A 20,875-nucleotide genomic window follows, 5' to 3' on the forward strand; every position below is an offset into this window, starting at 1 on the left:
AATCTTGATGAGTAATACTCGTGCTCTGATATATATATGGGTTATGCGATGTAATACTAAGATCCTAATAACTTGAAAAAAAATACTCGCCCTTAATTTATGTTTAAGATCTTAGCCATAAAACCCATAATGCAGAGATTTCTTATAAGAATACAAAAAAAATCGTTTTGGAGATTTGATTTGATCATAGAAGAATAATACTTGTGTCAGATCTCAGGACCCATCCTAGAATGGTCACCAGAATTAATTAAAATGACAATTGATCTGATTCGCGGTATATGAAGTCTAGAGAGATTTGGTTCCTGGATCCGATATAGATTTTGGAGGGTAGCCCTTAACAATAGTTTTCAGAACAAATTTAGAAAGGCAACATTAAAGCCAAAAATTTAACAACAATTTTCAAGCAGATCTAGAACAATAACAATAGATCTTATTAGTTCTTGCATTAATGTTTAATTCCCAAAGGTACCAAGAGTTTGAACCTTGCTTTGATACCATGTGTAACATCCCATAAATTAAGCCTAAAAAAAATTCAACAACCAAGCTATTAACATATGCAATTAAAATTTAAACAGTGATGCGTACCTTAGGAGTGAAGATTTCTTACTGAGGTTTATGGTGTTGTGACGTGCTTGCGCTGATCCGGAATCACTACCTGCAACAAGGATTTGGGGATGAATCTCCACCCAACCGTAGGCTTAGCTGCTCAGTATATTTCAACAGCTAGCCACCCCTGAGCCCTCAACCAACTTACTACTGCCAATGATCTATTCCCTCCAGCATTTCCTTCCTCAAGAATGAGTGAATGAATGCTTGCCTCTTTTTTCCCTTCTCCACGATTATATAGAACAAATGGCTATACAAATCAAAAGGGGTTGGAAAGGGATCTGCGTGTACACCATCCATGTGTCCATGCCAACTTTTATTTTATTTATTTATTATTACATTTTCTTCGTTATTTGTTATTTTATATTTTCTTCGTTATTTGTTGTTTAATTTATTTATTCATATATTTTCTCTTCGTTAATTGTTAATTTATCTATTCTTTGTTAGTTATTATTCTATTTATATTAATATTATTTTATTTACTTCATGATTATTATTTGTTGATTTATTATTATTATTATGGGATATTACAACACATCATCGCATTTGTGCCGTCATGGCTTCTATAAGACAAATTCCATATTTTGCACAATTTCTTGCTCACTCCATTATTTTTATGATATGCAGGTAGCCATACATTATTTGCTTTGCAAAAATGCTCCATACGGGAGTTCAAGGCATCATAAGTAGTGTGTCCTGTAATGAGTTCTTTAGATAGGGATAGGGTCTTTCCAAACCTCAGCTAATCCTTGCCAAACAAGCTTAAGAACTAAAGTGTAATAGATTAAAGAGGGCCACAATAATTTTGTTGTCACAATCAAGTCCGAACAACTCACAAATTTGCTTGAGAGGTGCATAACCATTACTCAGAACTCCTTAGGACATCCTTTGACCTGTGCCTTGGAACTGCTTTAGGAAGAGGGCCAAAAGCACAAATCCCTTGCAAAGATCCAATGAATATCATACACAAGGCTGCAGTCAAATTAATGATAGAACCCTCAAATATTTGCTCACTTATCTCTTGATCAATTTTGCCTAGAAAATACTTTCGCTTCCTCCTCAGATATATTTCAAATTAGTCCAGCGAAACTCAAGAGCCAAAAGAAGAACAAGATTATCAACCACTGAAACTCCAACAATCCAAACTCCACAGAAACGAGCTTCTGTTTTGAGACTGAAACAGTCTCAATCAAGGCTGAACTCGTATCTTAAATAAGCCCTAATGAGGGTTGGAATCACAATCCAAATCACAACTTAGAAATCCTCCATATGCTGTTAATCAAGATTATGTTTATTTAGCGAATAGTCCCACAAAATGCCGGAAAACTGGCCGGTTTGGGCCGGTTTTTGTGGTTTTTTTTCCGGTTTGAACCGGTCGCCCAGTGAACTGGCCGGTTTGACCGGTTTCCAGTTCAAGCCGGCCGGGTTTTAAAACTATGGGCTATACATCCAAGGTTCCAAAACTAGCCTTCATCTATGGGAGTTTACACACACACACTGAAGTTTCCATTTTTAGGGGGTCCTTTTCTATGTGTTCCAATTTTGGAATCTTCAGGAGTCCCAATTCCAGGTGTTCTGATTTTGCAAACTTCTGGACAGTTCCATGTTTTGTGCAACTTAGCTAAGATCACATAGGATTTGAACTGTATTATGATTGTAATGAGTGGATCTTCTACCCTGCTCCTGTTATGTTTGTTAGAAGCCACATTAAGAGGGTAAGATTTTGCGAAACACTACTAGAAAAGGGTTCTATTATGTTGACAAAATATCCACTGCAATGTTATTTATCTAATGTCAACCTATGTTGTCAGTCAGAATGTTGTTTGCCTTTGTTGCTGGAAGTGCACATGGCGTTTTACCTAGCCAATAGTGTTATCTACCAGAAATGAAATCTACCTTTTGTGGCTGGATATCTTTTCTTTCAAATTATTTTGATTCTGTAATTAACTGCATTTCTTGCTAATAATTTGATTGGGATTCTTACGTTTGTGTGCTTGTCATGAACAAATAATTATGTTCTAAACTTTCAAAAGTTTTTGATTACCATACAAAGTACTGGTAGTTGTATAAGCATTTTTGTTGTTGTCCTCTCTTAGAAGTGAATATTTTTTCTGTACAGGATATAATCTCAACTGGAAAACGAGGCAATAAGTCCCAATGCTTGAAATGCACATCAGAAGCATTGAATAAAGGTGAAAGTGTTATCATTGATCGCTGTAATCTTAATAAAGAGCAGCGGGCTGAGTTCATAGAGCTTGCAGGATCCCAAACAGAGGTGCATGCAGTTGTGCTTGACTTGCCTACTAAATTATGCATAAGCAGGGCAGTAAAACGTAGTGAACATGAGGGAGGCTTGCAAGGAGGTAGAGCTGCAATTGCTATCAATCAGATGGTACAAACCAAAAAACCACCTACTTTGAGTGAGGGATTCTCCCGCATCATGTTTTGTCAAACAGAATCTGATGTGGAGAAGGCCATATCTATGTACAAAGAGCTGGGTCCAGATGATGTTCTTCCATCTGGTATGTATGGGGACAAACCTGAAGGTGGTATGTTGCGTTACTTTAAGAAAGAAAGGGATTCACAAAACTGTAACTCTAGCAGTAAAAGTATTGAGTTGTTAAATAGTCACCATACAAGTCAGAGGAATTCTGAGAAATTTGACACACAAGATATGAAGCAAGTTAATCCATGCAATAAAACTTCAGATAGGAAGGCAACCGAAAGCAATGCTGTGCACAGCTATGGTTGCAGTGTCAGTGGGACATCTTCAAATGACTGTGTCCAAACCCTTGCCTTTCCATCTATTTCAACATCTGATTTTCATTTTGACCATGAAAAAGCAGCTAATATAATTATAGAGAAAGTTTCAGAGTTTTTGGAGATGCACAAAACTTCAGATTTCAGACTTATTATGGTAGACTTGGTTCATGACTCTGATATGCTTTCAAGGGTTCGTGTCAAGGCAGCTGAAAAGAGATTGGATTCTAAAAGGTTTCTTACATTTGTGGGTGACATCACTAAGCTATATTCAAAAGGGGGCCTAAAGTGTAACATAATTGTGAATGCTGCTAACTGGTGAGGTACTCGTGCTTGTATGTCTATTTCAAAGTTCTTTAGATATGGTCTTGGTTGCTAACTTTGTATGTGGGTTTGGAAGCTGTGTTATCAAATGAAAAGACTCTGGGAATTCTCATCCTAAATCTTTTTCATGTCAGAACCTTCTTTTTGGTTCTCTGGAGGCAAGATGTTATTGCTAGCAAAATATAATGGATGAATGTCTGGCTCAGTAAATTAGTCAAAGCTTAGGCATGTTGCAGGAACTGTTCTCAGAGGAACAAGTCTCACTACATAACAGTTTTAAACCAATCTCAGGACAGAGCCTCTCAATTTTCATGCTTTATCATTCACAGAATCATCCTTTCTCTGGCCCCCATTATCTGGGTGGACAATTGTTTGTGGGATTCCTTTGAGCTGACCTCTCCTCTTAGCCTCTTGAGTGGAGTCTCCTTGTCTTAATCCTTTCCCACATATTGTGCTAAGGAATCTGCTGCTACATTCTTTGAATTCTTTATGCATACATTTCAAATTTTCAGATGATTACCATCCTACCTATTTTTCTAAATTTTAGCCTTGATCAAGTATAGTGTTTTGGTGGATGATATTCGAATATCCATTCTCATATATGAATAGTATTGCTTCTGTGGTCTTGTCATATTTTCTTAATCTTATCTTGTTTTTATTATCGCAGCGATTGGTGTACATTGGTAGGTGATTGACTAACATTGAAACTATAAAAAAGAAAGTTGATTGCTAAAATTTACTTGCCAGGGTTGATGATGGATTATCCATTCATTAATCTTACTTGTGATGTGCAATTAATCATGTCCCCATAATGTATAGCACGGCAGCTTAGTAGTGAAAGGAACATCTGTAAAATTCTGTAAGCAGAAGTAATCCTCCCCCAGAAATTTTGTATTTTGTTAAATGGGTTGAATTTTAATTTGCACAATGCAACTGGACATGAGCATGTGAGGTGTTGGCATTTTGGCTGAACTTTAAAGTTGCTGGATACATGCTGCAAGTTCTATTTTTGTATGTTCCAGACTAGTTTGAGGGTGGTAGTCAAAACCATGCCAATTGTTACAATTGTGTGCTTGGTTCTTACTTTACTATCCATGTAACTCTTGTGACCTGCAGCAGTTGGTGCTGCACTGAACCTGTTGTACTTGCACCAAATGGTGCCAAGAGAGTAATCAATATTCCCTTTACAAAACTTTGCAGTCTGCCATCTGCTATTCCAAATTTGTATTTTATTAGTTTTGTAACCCTAATTTTTTGTTTCTTGCTTTTTCAAATTTCCATTCATGAACCCTTTCTGTCATTCAAGGGTTTGAGAAGTTGACAAATTGGGCAAGCGATTTCCTTTCAATTTTGAAGCATATAAGCATCTTGGCTTGATTAATAATGTCATATATTAACAAGATAATATTACAAGAAAGCTGAAATAAGAGCAGAAGGGTATATACAATGTAGGATTATATCCTTCTCCTAAGAGCTACTAAAGCTGCTATATATTTGGAGTGAGCTAATACATCTAATCCTTTGACATTCATAATCAGATGATAGCCTTCGGCAGAGAATTGGATACATCACTTGTCTCGCTAAGAGTGACAAAATGACATGATTGAACTGACCTCATTAGAAAACAAAGATTTGCACTATAAATTTCAGATGATAAATAAAGCAGTAATATGATGAAAGTCCCAAATGTCCATGACAGGATAAAGTGCGAATGGCTGAGAGTCACTAAACAGCACTGTGCACAAATGAAGCTGACCCTAAAATAGAACTCTGAATGTCATCCCTGAAAATATTTCTAACGAGTTCTAGCAAACTTGTACTCCCATAGACTGTGTTTCAAGGTCCGTGTTTGATGGGAGCCCCTAGGAAACAACTAGCCAAGGAAAACCTTGGAGCTTATAGCTAATTCGGAGCAACCAAACACTATGGAACAAGGGAACCTACCTAGCCTCTAGGTCACAAGAGGCTCATCTAGCTTTCAAAACAGGGGATAAAGGGTGCTTCTGATGAAGAAGAGTAAAGATTTTTGGAATCACACCACTGAATTGGATTTCAAATTTCCAACCTCAATCCCGCCAAAAAGGGCCTTGTACTCATCCCGCATCTTCAATTTTAGGACACTGAGGAATACACTGACCTTGATGCAACCAACTCCAAACACTGTGCCAAGCCAAGTTCCATCTTGCATGACTCCTTGAGAACTTGTTATGAATAAAATATAGATATAAATAATGTAAATATAAATAATAATAACACATCATAAATAATGATTAATTAGTAATTGGTTAATGAAGAGGTATGTCCCTAAAGGACATGACCGTTCATAAAGGGACACCTGCCTAGGGTATATAAGCAGACCCTCACTCTCATTTGTAACATCATTCTCATTCATACATTTTAATATATATTCTTGTATCTTCAATGGAGATCTACATATTCCAAGTCTTTTGGAGTGTTTAACCTGCTATAACAAATCTTGTTCGTTACATTGGTATCAGAGCAATTCTCCGAGTATACGAACGTTGTTTGTTACATTTGTATTAGAGCATTCCTTTGAGTGTAAAAACTTTGTTCGTTCAGAATGTAGGACTGTAGTCCTATGGCTACTCCAATGATCACCAACTGGAAGAAGATTGATGCATCCCAAGATAAAGAAGTTGATCCCACCTTGTACAAGCAGCTCATAGGGTCCCTGATGTATCTAGTCAATACCAGACCAGACATTTGTTATGCTGTTAACACCCTCAGTCAGTTCATGGTAGAACCAAAGAGGGCACACTGAGCAACAACCGAACATGTTCTCATATATATATGAGGAATAGTCGAGCATGGATTGATGTACACCCAAGGCAATGACATCGGGTTGAGTGGGTTCACTGACGCTGATTGGGTTGGAAGTTCAGTAGATCAGAAAAGTACCACTGGGTACTGTTTCAGCATTGGATCAGGAATGACCTCTTGGTGTAGTAAGAAATATAAATCTGTGGCTCTGAGCTCAGCTGAAGCTGAATATATGGCAGCTAACACAACTTTGTGCGAAGCCATATGGCTTAGGAAATTGCTTGTGAATCTATTCAGGAGAAAGATGGAAGTAAACAATATTCTGTGTGATAATCAGAGTTGCAACAAACCCTCTGAGAATCCAGTGTTTCATGATCGGTCGAAGCACATTGATATTAGGTGTCACTTTATCAGAGACTATGTCCAACGAGGGGCAGTACAGTTGAGGTACACCCCAACAAGAGAACAGGTGGCAAACATTCTCACCAAGGCCCTAGGAAGAACAAAGTTTGTTTACTTTAGGGAGAAGATGGGGATGGTGAACAATCTGTTTCAGTAGTAGAAGTGGATAGCATGAGGAGTTGTAGTGCAGCAATTAGAAGTGGCAATGCTATGGGTAGCATGATGCAACATATTCAGAGGGAGCTGCAGTACAAATGTAGTAGTGACAATTACAGTGTCATGGACAACAGTACAAGTTGTAGCAGCGCACTGGATGATGGGCAGTAGCCCGAGCATCAACAATGCAGAGGACTGATGCCGTGGATTAGTGTGATACTTTTGTTGGGAAGTATTGTGAGAGCACATTCCTCGCTAAGAGGGAGTGTTGATTTTGGGTAGCATTGGATGTGATCTAGCTCCGAAATTCATGGAGGGGCTAGAACACATGCGATTTCCAAGACCCAGAAATCGTTTGGAGAAATTCCACCCGGATGAGGAGTTATTAAAATAATTAATATTTTTAATGGGTTCCTAAGTCTAAACTTAGGAAAATAAAAATATTAATGGGTATTAATAAAGATATGGGTGAGAAGCTTTTAAGGGATGAGGATCAATTTTGTTTTAATCTTATTAGCAGTTGGTTAGAGACTTAATCTCAACCGTTGATTCATCAATAGGAAAAGTATAAGAGAAGACTTGACAGTAATTTAGAGATACACCAAGCAAATACTCGGTACCCCGAGGGAAATCGATTCTCACGGAGGAGTTCGATTTCAGAGGGAGAGTTGCAGGGTGGAGGAAGAGGAGGGCATCAGCAGCAGTCAGTAACTGAGGAGGAGGTGACACATGGCATTCGAGAGACAACACAGAGGGAAGAGCAGGCAAGCAATGTCATTGGAGATGCAGTACTCTCGCAGGCTGACGCAGAGTGATGCAAAAGTGACGCAGAGGTGGGTGAAGGGTCTCAAGGGTGTCAAAACTTCTCCAGGAGGAGGAGAAACTTTGTCTCAGGTGTTTTCTCTCAGAAGTGTCTCAATTTCTCTTTGAAATCATTCTTTGTAAAGCGATTGTTGTTGAAGATTAATAAAACCCGAATCTGCTGCATCGGTTTTCCCACGTTGGGTTTTTCCAGGGACAATTGTCCAAAAACAACTGTGTTGGTGTGATTGATTCTTTTGCTTGTATATCACTGTTATTTTCTCTATGTAATTATGTGATAACTACAGTAGAATTTATTTTAATGTTTACTGAAGGGTTTTTGTAAATAACTTATTGTGAGAGATAAGTAGGTGAAATAAATCAGTTGCTGCAGTAGAATTTCGTATTAGAAATTTTCACATGGTACCAGAGGAGAGATTGGGCAACAGGATAGAAGAATCTGCTATGAGGCAGGGGCATGATGCCGAGGCATCAAATTAGAGGGACTCACGCAGATCTCCAGATAAAGAAGAGAGTACGAAGAACGTGGATCACAATTATTCTATGTTAGCTTCTAGACTGGAAGAAGAAGTTGATTGCCTAGCAAGTTCTGCGTTCTCTGAGGTTTGGTATATAGATAGCGAAGCTTCCTGGCATACAGGAATACGAGAATGTTTTTTGAATTATCTAGAAGAAAGGATGATTTTTTAGTTCACCATGGATATAAGGCAAAGTGTACCCCCATGGGAAGAGGTATTGTAGTCTTTCAAACAGAAGCAGGGGATCGGCTTTGAGCAACCAATGTGCTGCATGTGCCAGGATTGGGGATGAATTTGCTCTCTGTATCTCAGCTTCAAAACAAGGGCTATGACGTTTTCTTCATTAAGGAGAAAGTATATGTCAAACACCCGAGTTGGAAAAATAAGGCCCAGATTGGAATCAGAAGTAATAGGCTGTATAGATTACAACTAGAATCTCCAATGGCAATGATAGGCAACAGTGGGGATAAAGATTTGAATGAACTATGGGTAAGGAGGATGGGACACTTACACCATGGGGCTCTGAGAATTCTCGGGAAAACAATATCAGGAGTTCTAGAATTAAGTACCGAAAGAGATGATGTATGTAGAGGATGCGCACTAGGCAAATACGCTAAGGCAACATTTTCTAAAAGCAACAATAGGGCTAGGAGTGTTCTGGGATTGATACACTCAGATATCTGCGGACCCATGTCCACAAAAGCTCTTAGTGGTGCCGAATATTTCGTCACCTTCATTGATGACCATTCCAGAAAGACTTGGATCTACTTTCTGAAAACCAAGGATGAGGTTTTTGGTCGATTCAAAGAGTTCAAGGCTCTAGTTGAGAATTTGACAGGAAAGAAGATAAAGATATTGCGCTCAGACAATGGTGGAGAATACATTGACAAGGACTTCACTGATTTTTGCGCAAGGGAAGGCATCAAAAGAGAGTGGACAACCCCCTATAATCCGGAGCAGAATGGAGTAGCAGAAAGGAAGAACCAGACTATTGTTGAAGCAGCCAGGGCAATGTTGTATGATCAGGATATGCCCAAGTTTCTATGGGCAGAAGCATGCAACACGGTAGTGTATATCCAGAACAAGACTCCTCACAGGGCATTAGGTAAGATTACTCCGAAGAGTGCCTTCACCGATAAGAACCCCGAGGTGAGTCATTTCAGGATATTTGGGAGTTTGGCATACTGCCATGTACCCGAAAGGAAGAGGAAGAAATTGGATTAGACTACGGAGAAAGGATATCTTGTAGGATATAGCGAGAATGCTAAGGCATATAGAATCTATCTTCCGGGAAATAGGAAGATCGTAATTCGACGAGATGTAAAGTTCATGGAGGACAGAGCCTTCAGATAATTTCGACAAATGCCTTCCGACGAGCAGTCAAAGGATGATCCGTTGGTTCAGCCACTTCGATCAACAGGGACTAGTGCTAGTATTTCTCCTAAAGACAAAACTCCAGAGGTGGAGCCTCAGGAAGAGGAGCAGATAGATATACCCACTACCAATGGTAGAGCGAGCCAGGAACTTTGACAGATACTACGAGATGCAAAGGATTTTGTCGGGGCACCCAGGAACGAGAAAAGGGAGCGTAGACAGCCAGACAGATACCAAGCCTTGGTGGCTTAGGTTGGAGAACCCTCCAGTTTTTAGGAGGCTATTCAACATCAAGTATGGGTAGATGCTATGGTGGAGGAATACAGTTCCATAATGGTCAATGATGTCTAGGAAGTGGTACCTAGGCCTCAGCACAGGTCAGTTGTAGGGTCAAGATGTCTCTACAAAGTCAAATACGCTACAAATGGCAGTGTAGAAAAATACAAAGCCAAGTTTGTGGCTAAGGGGTTTGCTTAGAAGGAAGGGATAGACTACGAAGAAACCTTCGCCCCAGTAGCCAGGTATACTTCTATTAGATCTGTGATATCCCTTGCAGCTCAGATGGGGTGGGAGATTCAACAGATGGATGTCAGGACGACTTTTTTAAACAGGGTGATAGAAGAAGAAGTATACATTGAACAACTAGAGGGTTTTGAGACACATGAGAAGGAATCTTATGTATGCAGATTGAAAAAATCTCTGTATGGGCTTAAACAGGCACTTAGAGCATGGTACGGTCGAATTGATGGCTACTTGTAGAAGATGGGATTCGTCAAGAGTGACGCAGATCCTAAACTCTACTATATGGGTGTCGAGAATGAGCCTCTAATCTTGGTTTTATATGTGGATGATCTCTTTCTAACAAAATCATGCAAGCTCATCAAAGATTGCAAGGAGAACCTTGCCACAGAATTCGACATGAAGGATTTGGGACAGATGCATTATTTCCTGGGGTTGGAAGTTTGGCAGCAGAGGGGTGAAATTTTCCTTGGGCAAGGGAGATACGCTACAAAGATTTTGAAAAGGTTCAGAATGCAAGACTGTAGACCTATGGCTACTCCAATGATCACCAACTGGAAGAAGATTGATGCATCCGAAGATAAAGAAGTCGATTCCACCTTGTATAGGCAACTCATAGGGTCCCTGATGTATCTAGTCAATACCAGACCAAACATTTGTGATGCTGTCAACACCCTTAGTCAGTTCATGGTAGAACAAAAGAGGGCGCAGTGGGCAACAACTAAACATGTTCTCAGATATATACGAGGAACAGTCGAGCATGGACTGATGTACTCCCAAGGCAATGACATCAGGTTGAGTGGGTTCATTGGCGCAGATTGGGCTGGAAGTTCAATAGATCGGAAAAGTACCACTGGGTACTATTTCAGCATTGGATCAGGAATGACTTCCTGTTGTAGTAGGAAACAAAAATCTGTGGCTCTAAGCTCAGCTGAAGTTGAATATATGGCGGCTAGCACAACTTCATACGAAGCCATATGGCTTACGAAATTGCTTGTGAATCTATTTAGGAGAAAGATGGAAGCGACCAATATTCTGTGTGATAATTAGAGTTGCATCAAGCTCTCTGAGAATCCAGTCTTTCATGATCGGTCGAAGCACATTGATATCAGGTGCCACTTTATTAGAGACTGTGTCCAACGAGGGGCAATACAGTTGAGGTACACCCCAATAGGAGAACAGGGGCAGACATTCTCACCAAGTCCCTAGGAAGAAAAAAGTTTGATTACTTCAGGGAGAAGATGGGGATGGTGAAGAATCCGTTTTAGTAGCAGAAGCGGATAACATAAGGAGTTGCAGTGCTATGGGCAACATGATGCAGCATATTCAGAGGGAGCTACAGGGCAGATGTAGCAGTGACAGTTACAGTTTCATGGGCAACAATACAGGTTGCAGCGACGCAATGGATGAGGGGCAGTAGGTCGAGCATAAACAGTGCATAGGACCGATGCCGTGGATCAATATGATACTTCTGTAGGGAAGTATTGCTACAACACATTCCTCACTAAGAGGAAGTGTTGATTTTGGGTAGCATCGAATGTGCTTTATCTCTGAAATTTTGTGGAGGGGCTAGAACACATGAGATCTCCAAGATCGAGAAATCGTTTGGAGAAATTCCACCCAGATGAGGGGTTATTAAAATAATTAATATTTTTAATGGGTTCCTAAGTCTAAACTTAGGAAAATAAAAATATTAATGGGTATTATTAAAGATATGGGTGAGAAGCTTCTAAGAGACGAGGATCAAGTTTGTTTTAATCTTATTCGTTGATTAGAGACTTAATGTTGGCCGTTGATTCATTAACAGGAAAAGTATAAGAGAAGACTTGAGAGTCATTTGGAGATACACCGGGCAAATACTCAGTACCTCGAGGGAAATCTATTCTCAAGGAGAAGGAGTTCGATTTCAGAGGGAGAGTTGCGAGGTGGAGGAAGAGGAGGGCATCAACAGCAGTCAATGACCGAGGAGGAGGTGATGCAGGGCATTTGAGAGACAGCGCAGAGGGATGAACAGGCAAGCAGCATCATTGGAGACGCAGTCCTCACGTAGGTTGACGCAGAGTGACGCCGAAGTGATGCATAGGTGGGTGAAGGTTCTCCAGGGTGTCAAAACTTCTCTAAGAGGACAAATTGTCTCAGGTGCTTTCTCTCAGAAATGTCTCAGTTTCTCTGTGAAATCATTCCTTGTAAAGCGATTGTTGCTGAAGATTAATAAAACCCTCATCTGCTGCACCGGTTTTCCTACATTGGGTTTTTTTGGGGACAATTGTCCAAAAACAACTGTGTTGATGTGATTGATTCTTGTGCTTGTATATCACTGTTATTTTCTCTATGTAATTATGTGATAACTGCACTAGAATTTATTTTAATGTTTACTGAAGGGTTTTCGTAAATAACTTATCGTGAGAGATAAGTAGGTGAAATAAATTAGTCACTGCAGTAGAATTTCGTATTAGAAAATTCCACATGGTATCAGAGCAGAGATCAGGCAACAGGATAGAAGAATCTGCTATGAGTGAGGGGCATGATGCCGAGGCATCAAATCAGAGGGACTCACGTAGATCACCAGAGAAAGAAGAGAGCACGAAGAACGTGGATCACGATTATTCTATGTTAGCTTCTAGACTAGAAGAAGAAGTCGCTTGCCTAGCAAGTTCTGCCTCCTCTGAGGTTTGGTATATAGATAGCGAAGCTTCCTGGCATATGACAGGAATACGAGAATGTTTTTCGAATTATTAGGAAGAAAGGTTGAATTTTAGATCACTATGGGAAATAAGGCAAAGTGTACCCCCGTGGGAAGAGGTACTGTAGTCTTTCAAACAGAAGCATGGGATCGCCTTCGAGCAACCAATGTGCTGCATGTGCCAGGATTGGGGATGAACTAACTCTCTGTATCTCAGCTTTAAAACAAGGGCTATGACGTTTTCTTGATTAAGGAGAAAGTATATGTCAAACACCCGAGTTGGAAAAAGAAGGCCCAGACTGGAATCAGAAGTAACAGGTTGTATAGATTACAGCTAGAATCTCCAATGGCACTGATAGGCAGTAGTGGGGATAAAGATTTGAGTGAACTATGGCTAAGGAGAATGGGACACTCACACCATGGGGCTCTGAGAATTCTCGGGAAAACAATATTAGGAGTTCCAGAATTAAGTACCGAGTGAGATGATGTATGCAGAGGATGCACACTAGGCAAATACGCCAAGGCAGAATTTGCCAGAAGCAACAATAGGGCTAAGAGTGTTCTGGGCTGATACACTCAGATATCTGCGGACGCATGTCCACAAAAGCTCTTAGTGGTGCCGAATATTTTGTCACCTTCATTGATGACAATTCTAGAAAGACTTGGATCTACTTTCTGAAAACCAAGGATGAGTTTTTTGGTCGATTCAAAGAGTTCAAGGCTCTAGTTGAGAATCTGACAGGAAAGAAGATAAAGATATTGCGCTTAGACAATGGTGGAGAATACATCGACAAGGATTTCACTGATTTTTGCGCAAGGGAAGGCATCAAAAGAGAGTGGACAACCCCCTATAATCCTGAGCAGAATGGAGTAGCAGAAAGGAAGAACCGGACTATTGTTGAAGCAGCCAAGGCAATGTTGTATGATCAGGATATGCTCAAGTTTCTATGGGCAGAAGCATGCAACATGGTAATGTATATCGAGAACAAGACCCATCTCTGGGCATTAGGTAAGATTACTCCGGAGAGTGTCCTCGGTAAGAACCCCGAGGTGACTCATTTCAAGATATTTGGGAGTTTGGCACACTGCCATGTACCTGAAGAGAAGAGGAAGAAATTGGATTAGACTGTGGAGGAGGATATCTTGTAGGATATAACGAGAATGCTAAGGCATATAGAATCTATCTTTTGGGAAATAGCGAGATTGTAATTCGACGGGATGTAAAACTCATGGAGGATAGAGCCTTCAGAAAATTTCGATAAATGCCTTCCGACGAGCAGTTAAAGGATGATCCGTTGGTTCAGCCACTTCGACCAGCAGGAACTAGCGCTAGTATTTCTCTTAAAGACAAAACTCCATAGGTGGAGCCTTAGGAAGAGGAGGAGCAGATAGATATACCCACTATTAGTGGTAGAGCGAGATGGAAACTTCGACAGATACTACGAGATGCAGAGGATTTTTTCGGGGCACCCAGGAACGAGAAAAGGGAGCGTAGACAGCCAGGCAGATACCAAGCCTTGGTGGCTCAGGTTGGAGAACCCTCCAGTTTTCAGGAGGCCGTTTAGCATCAAGTATGGGTAGATGCTATGGTGGACGAATAGAGTTCCATAATGGTCAATGATGTTCGGGAAGTGGTACCTAGGCCTCAGGACAGGTTAGTTATAGGGTCGAAATGGCTCTACAAAGTCAAATACGCTACAAAAGGCAATGTAGAAAAATACAAAGCTAGGTTTGTGGCTAAGGGGTTTGCTCAGAAGGAAGGGATAGACTACGAAGAAACCTTCGCCCCAGTAGCCAGGTATACTTCTATTAGATCCGTGATATCCCTTGCAGCTTAGATGGGGTGGGAGATTCACCAGATGGATGTCAAGACGATGTTCTTGAACGAGGTGATAGAAGAAGTATACATTGAACAACCAGAGGGTTTTGAGACACATGAGAAGGAATCTCATATATGCAGATTGAAGAAAGCTCTGTATGGGCTTAAACAGGGACCTAGAGCATGGTACGGTTGAATTGATGGCTACTTGCAGAAGATGGGATTCGTCAAGAGTGATGCAGATTGTAACCTCTTCTATTTGGTTGTAGAGAATGAGCCTCTAATCCTGGTTTTATATGTGGATGATCTCTTTCTGACAGGATCATCGAGGCTCATCAAAGATTGCAAGGAGAACCTAGCCACAAAATTCGACATTAAGGATTTGGGACAGATGCATTATTTCCTGGGGTTGGAATTTTGGTTGCAGAAGGGTGAAATTTTCCTTGGGCAAAGGAGATACGCTACAGAGATTTTGAAAAGGTTCAGAATGCAGGACTGTAGACGTATGGCTACTCCAATGATCACTAATTGGAAGAAGATTGATGTATCCAAAGATAAAGAAGTCGATCCCACCTTGTATAGGCAGCTCATTGGGTCCCTGATGTATTTGGTCAATACCAGACTAGACATTTGTTACGCTGTCAACACTCTCAGTCAGGTCATGGTAGAACCAAAGAGGGCGCACTGGGCAGCAGCCAAACATGTTCTCAGATATATACGAGGAACAGTCGAGCATGGACTGATGTACACCCAAGGCAATGACATCAGGTTGAGTGGGTTCACTGACGCAGATTGTGGGCTAGAAGTTCAGTATATCGGAAAAGCACCACTGGGTACTGTTTCAACATTGGATCAGAAATGACCTCCTGGTGTGGTAGGAAACAGAAATCCGTGGCTCTGAGTTCAGCTGAAGCTAAATATGTGGCAGCTAGCACAGCGTCGTGCGAAGCCATATGGCTTAGGAAATTTCTTGTGAATCTATTCAGCAGAAAGATGGAAGCGACCAATATTCTGTGTGATAATCAGAGTTGCATCAAGCTCTCTGAGAATCCAATTTTTCATGATCGGTCGAAGCACATTGATATCAGGTGTCACTTTATCAGAGACTGTGTCCAACGAGAGGTAACACAGTTGATGTACACCCCAACAGGAGAACAAGTGGCAGGCATTCTCACCAAGGCTCTAGGAAGAACAAAGTTTGTTTACTTCAGGGAGAAGATGGGGATGGTGAAGAATCCGTTTCAGTAGCAGAAGCGGATAGTATAAGGAGTTGCAGTGCAACAATTAGCAGTGGCAGTGCTATGGGCAACATGATGCAACATATTCAGAGGGAGCTACAATACAGATGTAGCAGTGACAGTTACAGTGTCATGGGCAGTAGTACAGGTTGTAACAGCGCAGTGGATGAGGGGCAGTAGGCCAAGCATCAACAGTGCAAAGGACCATGCCGTGGATTAGTGTGATACTGCTGTTGGGAAGTATTGCTAGAGCACATTCCTCGTTAAGAGGGAGTGTTGATTTTGGGTAGCCTCGGATGTGCTTTATCTCCGAAATTTTGTGGAGGGGCTAAAACACATGAGATTTCCAAGACCGAGAAATCGTTTGGAGAAATTTCACCTGGATGAGGAGTTATTAAAATAATTAATATTTTTAATGGGTTCCTAAGTCCAAACTTAGGAAAATAAAAATATTAATGGGTACTAATAAAGGTATGGGTGAGAAGCTTCTAAGAGACGAGGATCAAGTCTGTTTTAATCTTATTAGCAGTCTATTAGAGACTTAATTTCCGCTGTTGATTCATCAACAAGAAAAGTATAAGAGAAGACTCGAGAGTCACTTGGAGATACACTTGGCAAATACTCTGTACCCCGAGGGAAATCGATTCTCACGGAGAAGGAGTTCGATTTCAGAGGGAGAGTTGCAAGGTGGAGGAAGAGGAGGGCACGTGACTGAGGAGGAGGTGACGCAGGGCATTCGAGAGACAACGCAGAGGGAAGAGTAGGCAAGCATCATCATTGGGGACGCAGTGCTCACGCAGGCTTATGCAGAGTGACGCAAAAGTGACGCAGAGTTGGGTGAAGGGTCTCCAGGGTATCAGAACTCCTCCAGGAGGAAGAGAAACTTTGTCTTAGGTGTTTTCTCTCAGAAGTGTCTCAGTTTCTCTGTGAAATCATTCCTTGTAAAGCGATTGTTGCTGAAGATTAATAAAACCCTCATCTGCTGCACCGGTTTTCCCACATTGGGGTTTTTCGGGGACAATTGTCCAAAAACAATTGTGTTGATGTGATTGATTCTTGTGCTTGTATATCACTGTTATTTTCTCTATGTAATTATGTGATATCTGCAGTAGAATTTATTTTAATGTTTCTTAAAGGGTTTTCGCAAATAACTTATTGTGAGAGATAAGTAGGTGAAATAAATCAGTGACTGCAGTAGAATTTCGTATTAGGAATTTTCACTCTACTGTAATCTTTTTCTGGATAATAAAGAAAGACTTTGGGGTTAAATTTTGCTAGTGTTACTCTTCATGGGAATGTTGTAAGATGTTTTATTTCATGCATAATTTTTTCATAGCCATTGATGATAGCTTCTAAAGAGTGATATCTTGTTTAGTTTGCTGGGGTTTGAATAATAATTTTAATTTTGAACGTAATAGTAGGTATCTCTATTTGTCTAAATTTAATTATTTTTTTCTCACTCTATTTTTAATGGCTGGATCAAGTTTTGCACGGAAGTTTTGAGATAGATTATCGGGCGTCAGGGGATAGTCTTCAGTTGGACCAGCCAACTCTCGATCTGTATTTCCCAAAGAGCCTAGCTAAATAAGCTCCAGGCTTATCATAAGATTTTCGTTTCGTAATGCATGAGGGTTTCGAGCTAGCACCTCCTTTTTTTTTTTTTTAAATTTCTGTGCAGCATAATGATAGATCTGGCTAATTAGAGCCTTCAATTTGTAATTATTGTAATTATCTAATTGGGTTTTTGAGGTTTTTTCCGATTTTATCATTGTATATATCGTTTGGGTGTTTTCTTGTTGCCGTGCAACTACGGATCTGAGGACAAAGATAGTATAGAGTCCGGATCTAGGCCCTAGAGGGTAAGATCCGGATCTCTGGGGTTCATTTGCTTATTTATCCAAGGGTTTTACGGCGCATTTTCATAAAAAAAACTCGAAAAAAAAAATATTTCTGAAAAAGGGTTTACAAACTCTTGTCACTTTTGGTGGCTCCACATTTCAAATCACCGGGCAGCTCTACCCACATCAAACCCCACAGCACAGCTTCACTGTTTCCTCCACTTGGCAGCCTTGCACAACGTTCAAACCTCTGCAAATGCTGCCTTAACTAGCCTTATCCTTCACCATAAGGCTCTCCTGGCCTGCCCATAAGGGTTACAAACTTACAAACTACAATTTAAGCTGTTTCGGGCGTGCAAATAGAGAGGGTTATTTTTCTTTCTTTCAAAGAAAGTCGCTAATTTTTAGTTAGTTCTTGGGGCCAGACGTGTTATAAATTTTAAGAAGCCTCTTGTTATGAATAAGAAAAACGATTCATTTAACCATTTTCTTTTATTTTATGGTCTCTTCCTTGTAGCTTCCTGTATGATTATTTAGTATGAGGATATTTATCATATAGGTACTTTCCAAACAATTGTCATTTACAATGAAATTTTACGATGGGAATGTAGACGAGTGTCTTCTATAGTTGAATGGATTTTAATTCGTGGTTGGGTGTCAACATCAGTTCTTTTTTAAGTAGTAATTTTTGGCTGCATGCAGGCGCTTGAAAGCAGGGGGTGGTGGTGTCAATGCAGCCATATTCAAGGCTGCAGGCCCTGAATTTGAGGTTGTTACAAAAGAACATGCTAAAACTCTCAGCACTGGGACTGCTCTTGTTGTTCCACTTCCTCGAAGCTCTCCGTTATACGAAAAAGAAGGGGTCACCCACGTGATACATGTTGTTGGTCCAAACATGAATCCACAAAGACCTAATTGTCTTGCAGGAGACTATGTAAAAGGATGCAAAGTTCTACGTGACACTTATTCATCTCTTTTTGGAAGTTTTGCCTCCATATTCAAAACACGAGAAGAATTGGTTCCAAATCGAGAAATTCGAGAGTCTCTGTATTCTGAAAATAAAGTTGAAGTTGGGAATAGTAATCAAATAAAGGAAACTAAAGATTCTGCCACCAAGAATGCTTTTGCAGTGCTTATGCAAGCATCCAGAAAAAATAATGTATGTGAATCTGATAAAAAGACAAAACGACAAGACTTGGCAGGTCCTGAGATAAGCAAGAAATGCAAGACAGACACCGTGGAACATCTTCCTACAAATATTGAACTCGAGCTGCGAGATGAAACTGCAGGACCTAATTTGGATCCTACTGGTGATTGCTTATTGGGATACAAAAACAATGCTCAAAGCACAACGACAATCAAAAGGCAGACTGTAAATCGTATTGTTGGGAAAAATGGCAAGGGCACAACTTGGGAGGCCTGGGCACAAGCTTTACATGAGATTGCTTTAAATCCTGAACGACATGAGAAGACAGTTCTTGAGTGCTCGGATTCCGTTGTTGTACTTCCTGATCTTTATCCTAAGGTAAGCTTGCTTAATCCTTTAAAGTGTTAAGAATAGTTTCACATTCTAATTTCTCTTGCTTTTCTGTATTGGCTAAAATATACCCTTATACAGGCAAAGAAACATGTACTCGTAGTAGCAAGGTTAGATGGACTTGACAGTCTAGCAGATGTACGGAAAGAGCACATTCCCCTCTTAAGACACATTCATTCTGTTGGAGAAAAATGGGCAACTTCTTTCTTGCAGGAGGATCCATCAATGATCTTCCGCCTTGGCTATCATTCGGTAAGTATTGCCACTTGTACCAGTTAAGTTTTGGAGTTTGCTTAAATATATGTTTCTTTCTTTTAACCTTTGGATAGCGTGTGTTTTCTGTTGATGTATTTTTGTTGATCTGGGTCAGGTTCCTTCAATGCGACAATTACATCTACATGTCATTAGCCTGGACTTCGACTCTCAGCACATGAAAAACAAGAAGCATTGGAATTCTTTCACAACTAAATTCTTCCGGGATTCTGTCGAGGTGCTTGAAGAGGTTGAGAAGGTTGGAAAGTTCGAAATAAAAGATGATAAAGATATTCTCTCAATGGAGCTGCGTTGTCATCGCTGTAGGAGTGCTCATCCTAATATTCCACGTCTTAAAAACCATATTGCTAACTGTAAAGCTCCTTTTCCATCGTCGCTTTCTTGGGGTCGCCACCTGATGTCATCTCCGTCTAGGGAAAGATTGTTGGAGACAATTTAAAGACGGACTGACATCATTGCTTAAGCTTCATGTTTTTCCCCGGGTTGTGGCTTCAAGACTAATTGTACAAAAACCCTATCTACATATTCTATTCGGAGAAGAGAATTTGAATGACACTTCTGTATGGCAATGGGAGATTAGATTGCCAGGGTCATCTTTGAAGCAATCTCTTGCTTTTTCTCTATGATTAATCATAAGCTTTGAGCCATAATATGTGGAAAACTTTTTACCTCAGCTTTTTGATCGTCTGCAGCAGAGCATCTGTAGCTAAAGCTAATTTGCACGAGCATCTTTATATTACTATGATTGCATAGGGATGAGGTGACCCTGTCTTGTTTTTGGATTCTTAACATGGATGGCATAGTAGAGGCATGTTTCATACTTCAGGTTTTTTTAATTTTCAAGTTCTTATATCAAAGCTTATTTAATTTGCTCAAGCATCTGATTATATGTGTGTGGAACTATTACAGGAAAATAAGCTAAATAAAACTATGTATGTTGCAAATTGTCTATCTTTATTAGGCACTCGCCTCGCCAAAATTTCAAGGCTTTAATTTACAAGTTCTTATATTAAAGCTTATTTAATATGTGTGGAACTATTACATGAAAATATGCTAAATAAACTACTTATGTTGCAAATTGTTTATCTTTATTAGGCACTCGCCTCGCCAAAATTTCAAGGCTTTAAGAAATGAAATGATATTTTAAGGTCCACGAGACTAAAAATAGTCAACGAGACCATTAGTTCTCTGTTTTTCGCTTTTTGCAATTCAATCTTTTTCCAAT

General features: G+C 40.1%; 1 protein-coding gene across 1 annotated transcript in view; it reads left to right on the plus strand.

Moving 5' to 3' along the window:
* The window catches only part of APTX (APRATAXIN-like protein), a 56,902-nt gene extending 36,376 nt beyond the window's left edge, over positions 1–20,526 (plus strand). The window contains exons 3-6 of the mRNA XM_089437280.1: positions 2,726–3,684; positions 18,543–19,365; positions 19,459–19,629; positions 19,748–20,526. Of these exons, the coding sequence (XP_089293406.1) occupies positions 2,726–3,684; positions 18,543–19,365; positions 19,459–19,629; positions 19,748–20,089 (2,295 nt within the window). The 3' untranslated portion in view covers positions 20,090–20,526. The remainder of the gene's footprint in view (positions 1–2,725; positions 3,685–18,542; positions 19,366–19,458; positions 19,630–19,747) is intronic.
* The last annotated feature ends 349 nt before the right edge of the window (positions 20,527–20,875 follow it).

This window comes from Pinus tabuliformis, chromosome 5_2 (assembly GCF_031772625.1).
Source record: "Pinus tabuliformis cultivar Carrire ecotype Pingquan chromosome 5_2, CPIR1, whole genome shotgun sequence".
Classification (NCBI taxonomy): domain Eukaryota; kingdom Viridiplantae; phylum Streptophyta; class Pinopsida; order Pinales; family Pinaceae; genus Pinus; species Pinus tabuliformis.